The 10,050-nt window shown below is 62.4% G+C and overlaps 2 protein-coding genes across 2 annotated transcripts in view; one reads left to right on the forward strand and one right to left on the reverse strand.

The window, feature by feature from the left end:
- Positions 1-4,486: 4,486 nt before the first annotated feature.
- Positions 4,487-8,201, reverse strand: LOC119094232 (uncharacterized). Its single transcript, XM_037217307.1, has 7 exons — positions 7,994-8,201; positions 7,445-7,598; positions 6,851-7,330; positions 6,480-6,580; positions 5,973-6,100; positions 5,276-5,534; positions 4,487-4,708 (listed from the first exon to the last, which is right to left on the reverse strand). The coding sequence occupies exons 1-7, from the start codon at positions 8,199-8,201 to the stop codon at positions 4,509-4,511; spliced, it is 1,530 nt and encodes a 509-aa protein (XP_037073202.1). The 3' UTR covers positions 4,487-4,508.
- A 181-nt stretch (positions 8,202-8,382) lies between these two features.
- The window catches only part of LOC119094233 (bile salt-activated lipase), a 13,247-nt gene continuing 11,579 nt past the window's right edge, over positions 8,383-10,050 (forward strand). The window contains exons 1-3 of the mRNA XM_037217308.1: positions 8,383-8,394; positions 8,561-9,166; positions 9,677-9,788. Coding sequence (XP_037073203.1) covers positions 8,383-8,394; positions 8,561-9,166; positions 9,677-9,788 — 730 coding nt within the window. The remainder of the gene's footprint in view (positions 8,395-8,560; positions 9,167-9,676; positions 9,789-10,050) is intronic.

Consider the following 10,050-nt stretch of genomic DNA (forward strand, 5'->3'; position numbering starts at 1 on the left):
TCAAGAAACTGGGATAAAATGACATTGAAAATGGAAAGGGGTGGTAACTTCCTGCTAGCATGTGGTACTGTAGCTTCTTGTTAGCATGTGGTGTTTACCTTGCCAGGATTCCAAGAAATTCGAGTTTGGCTCCTATACATGCGCAACTCAATCTATTTCAGTTGCACTCGGAGGGGGGGGGGGGGCGGGGGGGGGGGGGGAGGACGCACAGTGTCTGACAACATCATAGCAAATTTGGTGAAGTTTTCATAACGCTGAGCTGGTTCTTGTGTTCTGTATAATTCACTGACAGTTGGCATATACTGGGTGGAGGAAGCATTCATGTATTTTCCGTCTTGTCTTAAAGCTTCCTGTGGGCTTTTTGTACTGTTGAACAAACACATGTCACGCTCTTTTGCATCGGCATGCGATCACACGTCTAATAAGAAATTCGCCCTCTGAAAATGCAACTTTCATCCACGTCTCGAAGACCTTCTGGACGGCGACGAAAAGTAGAATGATGCTCAGTGGTAAGGCCGTGCCGTAAGGGTCAGTCGCTGTCAATCCCCGAGAGGTGGCGTTCGCGAATGCAGGTTGGCCACATCACCATGACGTCACGAATACTGTGCCTTCGAGGAGGCGAGCTTGCACCCGAAGCGGAGCCTCTGGGCGGCGGCGGCTGGTGTTTGACGCGGTGGGCCCGCCCCTCGTCTGTCGCCGCAGATGAGGCGGTGCTGGCCGCCGACCTGGAGGCGCTCAGGGCGTACCGGGCCGCCACCGCCCTGCTGACGGGGCTCGCCCAGCTGAACGGACAGACGCCCGGCGGCGATCCCGCAGGTCCGTCTCGGCCTCTCGCCCGCTACACGTCTGGGTGTTGTGCTGGGTTTTCGCTGGCGTTGTCATGTGATGCCTAGGTAGCGCTTGTTGCGGCATGGTTTAGCATTGTCGTGTGTTTGTTCCATCCTTCCGGTATAGTAAGCAGCGCTAGGATTGTCGTGGTGTGCTCTTAAACGAACTGAACTAGTTAATTTCATGGTTAGCATACACCTTGTCTGGGGTCCGTTCTCTGTTTTTGTTTTGTACGCCTTCTAGATAATCGTGACGTGCCCTAGCGTTTTCTAGGCGCGCCAATGGGTCGCTCCACACAGACTAACTGAGCTGCCCTATCTCCAGCGTCCCGGAGGTCGTCCCGGTCACCGCGCGGCGGCGGTGCCAGCGACGAGGTCAGTCCCGACCCCGTCTGATACTGCGGCCGGTGAAGCGTGACTGCCACCGGTGTCATCACGGTGGCCCTGTTTCCCGCGCCGGGGTGCGCTGAGGAGGTCACCCGCCGGTCCAGTGGGGTTTGTGCGAGGCGACCGGCGTCGCTTCTGACGCCTGGTCCGCGCCCCAGGGGGTCACGTGTCCAGTGTTCGTGCCTGGGAGGCGGGGCGGCTGCGGGCGGCGGTGTGCTGAGTGGGCCGCCGCTCAGCGCGAGGGGCTCCTCCGCGGGCGTCGAGGGCATCGCGGGCCGTGCTCGGCGCCGTCGGTCCCGCCCTCAGTGTGCGTGCCGGCGTTGCAGGCATGGTGCGGGGCCTCGGCGTGAGGAGCCGCCGCCGCCGCCGCAGCCAGTCGGCCTGCCGCGGCTCCTGGCGCAGCTGGCAGACCAGCTGGAGCAGCTGGGGCCGCGGATGAGGTACGTCTCAGTCCCCCGGCCCTGCCGCGGCTGGCCACCCTGCCGGCGTCCGCCTCCGGCCGGGGCCGCCGCCTGGGATAGTAGACAGCGCAGTGGGGTGTCGGCGGCACGAGGCCGCTCACAATGGACGAGGCTCCGGTTCCGGTGCTTTTGGGCGGACGTACTTGATGCTGCATGCCTTTGCGTTGATGGTCTGGTGGCACGGCTAGTGTAGGAAGGTGCATTCATTGGACCCTGCGGCCCCGAATAAACGACAGCGCCGTTTACACTTCAGAATTAAGAGAAATGACACAGGCTAATCTCCCACACTGTTGGCTGAAATGATGACCTCAGCAGGGTCTCAGTCCCCGTCGGCGAAGGTACCGCACACGACACCCCCCTCCCCCACCCCCTCTCCCCGTCTGTCGGACGGCGCCGCCTCTCACGTCGGCCGGCCGTCGCAGGCTGGAGCTGCTGGAGGTGGTGTTCTGCGTGCTGCCACTGCGGGCCTCAGACGTGGACCAGTCGGACGCCGATGAGCGCGCCGGGGCCGCGGCGTCGGCCGACGGGCGGCCGCTGCTTCTGGCGGCGCCGGCCCAGCAGGCGCTGACCGCCCTGCTGTGGCAGCACCTGTGCCTCCTGCCGCCGGCCGACGAGGCCACAGAGCTCGGACGCCGACAGCGACGGTGAGGCGCGGGCAGGCGCCGCCGGTCGGCCGCCTCCGGACCACGCGGGCGCCTGGACAGATGGGGACGCAGCTGTGTTGTGAGGAGCATCAAAGCAGACTGCGACCCGATGCAATTGATCACTGACCCAGCAGGGGCTACTCCCGTGGCTTCGACGAGAGTGAATGAGGTGTCGCTGTGGTGGGTGGTTTGCGTTTCTTGTAGTCATAAACGCAAAGTTGAAATCGGTTTTTCATATTGACGGCCACCCCGGCTCGGATAATTGGTCTCAAACCCCGCATCGATCCCAATGAGTTGATCCGAGGGTCAACAGAGCTTATGTATGGAGTCTAAACATGCCTCCGGAGACCGCGGTTGGCGCGAAAAACGCATAAGATGTTTCAGGTGCCACGCACGTAAACAGTCGGGACAGCAACATCTCCATGTATTCGTGATTCTGTTTAGCTCTCTCATGGGTGTTCCGTTTCGCTTGCCTATTGATGTCACTGTTTAGCCCTGCCATTGATGTTTCCGTTTCGCCGTCTGATTGATGTTTCTGTTTAGACATCACGCTGATGTGTCCAGCCACTACACCTACTTTACCGTCCTTCGTTCAAAACTCGTCAGCAATCGACCCCTCCGGTCCACTGCTAAAATTCGACCGGCTGCTCCCCCCCCCTCCCCCCCCCCTCCGAGCGCCATCTGCAGTCGTCTCGTGTGCGGTGAGCGGACACCGCTGCGCCGCCAGCCCTGACGGCGTCCGCCGCGGCAGGCTCTCGTCGCTGGTGTCGCGCCACCGGTGCCGGCTGCGCGCGCTGGCGCCGCTGGCGCCCGACTGGCCGCTGACGGCGCTGCTGCGCGCGCCCTGCCGACACGCTGCTGTCGCTCTGCTGGCACCGAGGCTGGCTGCAGCACGCGCGCCGCATCAGTCGGGTGAGTGGTGTTTCCGGCGGGCCGCCGGCTCGCTGCCGGCCGTGCTCGTCACGTAACGCCGTCCTTGCGATTTCGCCACGCCGCTTGTCTGTACTCTTGTCGCATTCATATGAAGATGTTGGGTGTGATTTGTCTCTTTCATGTTACTTCCTTGCCCTCTACTTTGTGGGTGGAATGCCACGGGATGTTTCATACTTGCTTGCGCGTAATCCATGCCAAAACATTATGTGCTGGGATGGCACCGCGCCATGCGCCAAGGTTCCTTTTTTGCAGCTGTGAGTGCAACATCCAGCGTTCATCGCCAAACGGTATCTCGTGTTTGCTGTTGGTAACAACGGTGCAGTTGAAAACAAACTGTCATCACGTTGAAACACCTCACATCCTTTGTAGTCGGGGCTGGATGCACGTTGTGGTGTCTCGCTAGAGACAGAGACGAGCACACACGCACACGCGCACGCACGCACGCACGCACGCACGCACGCACGCACGCACGCACGCACGCAGATTATATATATATATATATATATATATATATATATATATATATATATATATATATATAAATTGATGTATCGAGGCAAAGACACTTGTTGGCTCGGCAGACATACGTGAACAGACCTGCTGTCACGTATGCTGACCTGACTACACGACCACGACTGCGTGAATAAACCACGGCTCTTGCATCAGTCGCGCGTCCCTGAACTACCATCCGTCTCATGCCCGGTCATAGACAACACCCATATTCTCCGTACTGGCACTGCAGCAGTCCTCCAGACGCATGCCCTGTCACGCTTCTGTCGTGTGATGCCCGAGGTTCGCCGTTACACACGGTTACGTACCCGCCGGTGTATGACTTGGTTTAGCCAATTGGTGAGAAAGGAATCGCCCAGGCTTCACCGGCAAGCGTTCTGCGGTGATGAGCGTGAAAGCTCGCATTGAACACATGCTTGCTTTACCAGCATACATTGGTCACATTCTGCAACTGCGGCTACTGCATACATACGCTACATTGTACTCACACGAATGGTGTTGGTTGCATGGCCTGTGCGCACCTATCGCCGCAGCAACGAAGGTGCTTTATGTCTTTGCATTGGCTGGAGCGTCTATTTCGCCACAGTTCCACGGACTAAACGGGCTTTGCTGCCGTCTTCTCGAACCAGCTCGTTCACGGACCGCGTCATTGCATTGAGCTGGTCCTCTTCCCCTTCCTATCCTTCCTGCATTTCCGTCGTGTGTGTCCGCCCGACGTCACTCGCCGACGTCCCCTGGCGCGCCGTTCACTTGAAGTCCATGATGGCGTCGACCAGGTCCTGGAAGGCGTCCGTCTCGTCCTGGCTGGGCACGTACATCTCCATGGTGCCGTCCTTGTACAGCCGCAGGCCGGGCATGGCGCGGTTGATCAGGTCGCAGATGGCCTCGCGCAGCTGGGACGGGTTGCACCAGGCGCACGGGCAGAACTGGCACACGTTACAGGCGCCTGGCGGCAGGCGCAGGCGCAGGCGTCAGACGGGCGCTGGCGGCAGGCGTCAGCAGGCGGGCGCTGGCGGCTGACGCACCCTCCTGCGGGCTGGGTCTGGATCACTATCGGGTCACAGGTCAGCGGAATGAGAATGTGGATCATCGTCGCGGGACAGCTCAGCAGACTCTTGGGGTCCGCCAACGTTTTCCTGTCGATCGCTTTCATGCTTGCATTTCAGCTTGTTTTTGCTATCCTGTTGAAATCCTGTTCTCTCAGCACGTTCCCGTCATTTGCCGTAATCCCTTTTCTGTGATATGCAAGGCCGTTCATGACTATCTGTTTGACCCTGGTCGTTCGATCTGATCATGCGAGATTCAAGGGAAACAAACGTATTGAACCCAAGTAGCATCGGGACGCTCAGCAGTATCTACGATTCAGCTGCAGCGTTTACGCATCCTCATACATGCTCTTCCCGGCGCAACGTCTGCTAGCTTGTATCTCATCCCATCTGAGCAGGCTGAACCTTACCCTCACCGTCGCCACCCAACACTTCCCCCGGGCCCCAGCGTCGCCTGCCTCACTCACCGCACAGCAGCCAGGCAATCGTCATGATGACCGCCACGGTGAAGATGGGGCCGAACACGGCCTTCAGCGACAGCTTCACGGACGCCCAGTCGCCCTCGCCGAACAGCAGCTTGACGGTGGCGCAGCCGGCGCGGCGCACCTGGCGCGCGTAGCTGTCGCTTGCGCTAACGTTGCTGATGCAGTGTGGCTTCAGCTGGGTCCAGTGGCTCCAGAAGATCTTGGCCACGCGCTGGCCGGCCTCGGTGCGGTTGGGCGGGTACTCGGCGAACCGGCGGGCGGCGATCGGCCGCGGTTAGTCGCCGGGGTCGAGGCACATATTACACCGTCTATATGTTAGCGCTCTGGATGCAGGGGCGCCTGGTGAACCAGGTGGTGCGCGCCCCTGTGGAATGTTAGGGGATGTTTTGTGGTAGTAATGTTACCCAAGGTGCTGATGTTATTCAGGGGTGAAAATGGTAGTTTGAAGGTGTGCGTAATGGGTGGCAGTGAGTAATTATGTTGTGAAAACCACGTCGGCCGTTGTCTGTCCCGGTTCACTCGGCCTCGGTCGATACCGAAGAATGGCTGGGCCTCATAGAACAAGCCGCAGCTCATAACAAGTTGCCCTTGCGCCCCGCTCACCTCTGCAGCATGACGGTCTGGTTAGGGGTTGCCGGTGGTGGGCGGGCTGGTGGGTGCCGCGCTCTCCATGGCCCGCCTGCCGCGGGGTCGTACGCTCGGTGGTGGTGGGCGGCGCATGGAAGTACTCATACTCCCACTGTTCGTAGTCGTACACGTAGTCGTCGCGCGCCGGCGCCGCCACCATGCTAGTGTGGTGCCTCGCAGCTGGACCGGCCGGGGCCGCCAGCGGAAGGTGCGCCGGCTGGGGGGCGCGGCGCTGGTGGGCGGCGCGTCTGTCGGCAGCACGCGCCGCCGCAGCTTGTCGAGCTGCGCCAGCGCGTCGGCCGACGCCTGCTCCAGGTCCAGACTGCTCGTGAGGTTCACCAGCGCGCCCAGGCCCAGCCGGCCCAGCACTGAACGGCCGCGACGACCTGGACCGCGCCGAGTCCCGGTGACCCCGGCGGCGGCGGTGGTAGCGTCGCGGCGCGCCGTCTGGCGGCGAGAGGCGGCGCTTCCCGAGCCAGCGTGGCGCCTTGGAGCGTGCGCGGAAGACGTAGGACCGCTTGAACCCGTGCGGAGACCGGGGTGGCTGGAGGCGGAGTGCCTGGAGCGTTCATGGGCGTGTTGAGTGAAGGCGACCCAGTCCCCTCGCGTGCTGTTCTCATAGGTGTGATGCTGTCGTTCCAAGCGTGTGGCCTTGCCGCGCTAAAAAAGACCATAGTGTGACTGGGTGGTGGATCATTAAGTGTACTGATGTGAGTTGTGTTCTGTTCTAATGCACGAGGCACTTCACACACTCAAAACGCAGACATATTGTAATCATTTAGAGTATCTGCTGTGAAACATTTGCAGGCATGTGGACAACATCGAAATCAGCAATGGTAGCATGACAATTATAAACCATTTAGAAACCTGAGCTTTATGATGAGACAAACCATGATTAAGTACAGTATCGCACGCGTGGTGCTATCTCACCTTGGTGAAAATAGACCCAGATACTGGGAATCACGTGTGCCATTGGGATGCGCAAAAAACAGCTGAACAAACGTCTGATACACTGAAAGCCAATCGAATGGAGCTTGAAACCTGGTGCCGGGCATGCCCTCTTGATTGTCGTCCACAATCTGCCGCCACAGACGCCCCCAGGCCCACGAGTCCTCATCGCCGCCGTCGCCGTCGAAGTCGTCGAATTCGGACGCGGCCTCCGCCAGCCACTCGCCGATCGCTGTCCAGTTGACGCCGACGTTGCCCAGGGTGCCGGCCACCCTGCCGCCGCCCTCGCTCTCATCCGTGGTAAACTGTCGCACGAGCCGACCGACGGCCGCCGCCACGTCCTCGCCCTCTCCCTCCGCGCCGGAGATGAGCCAGGCGCGGACGCCGGCCAGGTCCAGGCCGCGCTTCTCGCGTCGCGGCGTGCTGGCTTCGTCGTGCGTGTCCAGAAACTGCTCGATCAGGCTCCAGAGGACGGTGGCGGCGCGCCGCTCCTCGCCCCCGGCAGCCGCCGCCGGCTTGTCTCCGCCGGCCGTTACGCGCGCCCACAGCGTTTCGAAGGCGTGCCGTGCGACTTGCCTGGCCTCGCGCGACGCGTTGGTGGGCGCTCGCGTCAGCCGTTCCCGCAGCTCGTCGCCACCATCCAGCAGCGCGCCGAAGAAGTGGGTGAGCTTACCGACGGCCGCGGCGTCGGCAGCGTCCAGCGGCGGGTCGGGTGTCACCAGGGTCCACGCTGGGTCCGGGCCCGGCGCCGGCGTCAGGTCGGCGCCCGGCGGCGCTTGCGGCGCGGCGGCCGGAGACGGCGTCGGCGTCAGCACCGCTCCGCCGGCTCCGCGTGACACGGCGAGCGCCGGCGCGGCCGTCGGCCCGGCCGTGCCCTCCCCACTCATGCCGTGCGGGGCCGTCTCGGAGGCGTTGACGGCCGACGCTGGCTCGGCGCCGGCGCCGAGCGGCGCCGGCCTCACCAGTCCGACCAGGAGCCGCACCAGGCCGCGGTAGGAACGCAGAAGTCCCGACACGGCGCCGCGGAACTGGCGACTCTGCGCGCGGCGCAGCCGGCGGCCGGCTGACCAGCCGCGCTGCCGGATGCGCCGCAGCCGGTGCCGGTAGCGGCGCTGCTCGGCGGGCCAAACATCTCTGGCGGCCGCAGACGGTAGCTGCGCCGCTGGCGCGACACGTAGTGCGCCAGCGTGGCGCCCGAGGCCGCGTCGAACTCGAGCCGCGCGCCCAGCCGCGGCGGCTCTAGGAGACGCTCCTCCAACTCCAGGCTGTCGCCGGACGCCGCCGCGAGGGTGCAGAGCAGGGCTAGTAGCCGCGCTGAGCGGTGAAGTCTCATTCGTGGGACTCTGGGGAGATCTGGGATGGAGTCGACTCTCTGCGCAGTTTCAGTTGGCTGGCTGGCTGAGTTCGGGTGACTTTGTTCAGCGGTTTGGTGCTCGGCGCTGTTTCCACTCTTGCAGTTTCTAAATTCGGTTCTTCCTTCCTTTTTTACCGTCCCGGGATAGTTGTGTTGGCAGATGTCCCGCTTGGTACCTTACACTTTCAGCAGCGCTCCACCCGAGCAATGCTGCAATGTGCTGCAATCAGCAAGGTTTGGCGCCACTGCTCGTCGTCAGGCATGACAAAATGCGTTATCCTGCGAGGTGTCTCGTGCTGTGGTAGCGGCGGCACCTCTGACCGGGACTTCTTCCTCAGACCTACCCGGACTGCGAGAGCCCGGTGTTCCTGCGGTTGCGGAGCGAGGTGGAGCTGACGACCGAGCTGCAGGGCGTGCGGCTAGCGCTGGAGCACGCGCCCGTCGAGCCCTGTCCGCTCGCGTCGGCCGTGGCCGACTCGGCACCCATCATCACGAGTTGGAAGCTCGCCTCCTCGGAGTCGGCTTGCGCCGAGCGGCGTCAGCCGCCAGGCGGAGCAGAGGCGACGCCAGGGCAGCTGGACGGGGGTGCGAAGGCGGTGCAAAGGTTGGCGGGGAGTTGTGCGGGGGCGGTGCGAGAGACGGCTGACTGCGGCGGAGAAGCGACGCAAGAGCCGGTGGACGGTGGTGCGGGGGCGGTGACGGATCCGGATGCAGGTGGAACAGAGGCGATGCGAGAGTCGGTTTGTGACGACCCGGAGGCATTGCCAGAGTTGACGGGCGGCGGCGAAGGCACGGGTCATCGTCCGGTGGGCGATGGCGCAGAGCCGGTGCCAGGGCCGGTGGGTGGTGGAGCTGGACCGACGACGCCGACCCCGGACGGTGACGTCGGTGAGCTCCGGCCGGACGCCAGCTCTCCGCCGGAGCAGGACAGTGAGCTACGGCGGGTAAGTGACGCCCCGCTGCCGTGCTTATGACGGACGCCGGGAAGGGCGGATATAGTGATCGCCTCGCGCGACTCTTCAGTTAATGTTTCCAACGCAGCTTGCCTTGTTTTAGTTAATCAAGACCGTGCCCCCTTCCGTACCTTGCGTGCATCGGCCGTTTTTTGGCCTACCTGCACTCCCCGAGCGATGGCTACTTAACGGGGCAGCATTGTCCAGAAATGTTTTGACTGCACGTCGGCCGTCCAAGATCGTGTCCATTCTTAACATAATATCACTGTCGCCTGATTCCCGTGTCTATCTCTGGCAGAAGTCCGCTCACCTCCATGCCTGCCGTTTCCGTGCCTGGCAGAGAGCCGGTCTTCGCCATGCTTGCCCTGCGCGTGTCTGGCATGGAGCCGTTCCACCATGCCTGCCGTTACCGTGTCTGACAGAGTCGTTCTTCACCATGCCTGCCGTGTGCGTGTCTGGCAGAGAGCCGTTCGTCATGTCTGCCGTGTCCGTGTCTTGCAGACCATTGGCCGGCTGGCGCTGCGGGCGCTCAGCTCCGACTCGACCCTGTACCAGGTCATCAGTCTGGTGGAGACGCACGGTGTCACTCTGCCCACGGGTGCCGCCCACCCCGGTCAGTGGCCTCCGCTCGCCGGTGCAGACACGCGGTCCCAAGCGGCGCATACCCGCCTGCTTCTGTCCGCGCTGGCTGGCCGCAGCCACGCTCGGGCGTGTTGTGCTCTCGGCGGCGCAGCGGCAGCCTGACTGGTGTGCTATGGGAAGCAGGTCGGCTGGGCACAGAGCCTTTGATGAAGGAGGACGGGTGTGTTGGGTGCACGGACCTCACCGACCTGAGGTGTGTGTGCTGGGTATTCCCACACCGAATGTTTTCATCG

This window comes from Pollicipes pollicipes, unplaced genomic scaffold (assembly GCF_011947565.3).
Source record: "Pollicipes pollicipes isolate AB1234 unplaced genomic scaffold, Ppol_2.1 Scaffold_4002;HRSCAF=4701_pilon_pilon_pilon, whole genome shotgun sequence".
Classification (NCBI taxonomy): Eukaryota; Metazoa; Arthropoda; class Thecostraca; order Pollicipedomorpha; family Pollicipedidae; genus Pollicipes; species Pollicipes pollicipes.

Bases quoted from the DNA above. Each gene is read 5' to 3' on its own strand.
- LOC119094232 (XM_037217307.1), bottom strand. From the start codon at position 8,201: ATGAGACTTCACCGCTCAGCGCGGCTACTAGCCCTGCTCTGCACCCTC. The intron at 6,581-6,850 runs GTGAGATAGCAC...GGTCTTTTTTAG, and splicing joins CTGGGTCTATTTTCACCAAG to CGCGGCAAGGCCACACGCTT. The intron at 4,709-5,275 runs GTGAGTGAGGCA...GCCTGCCGCCAG, and splicing joins GATTGCCTGGCTGCTGTGCG to GCGCCTGTAACGTGTGCCAG.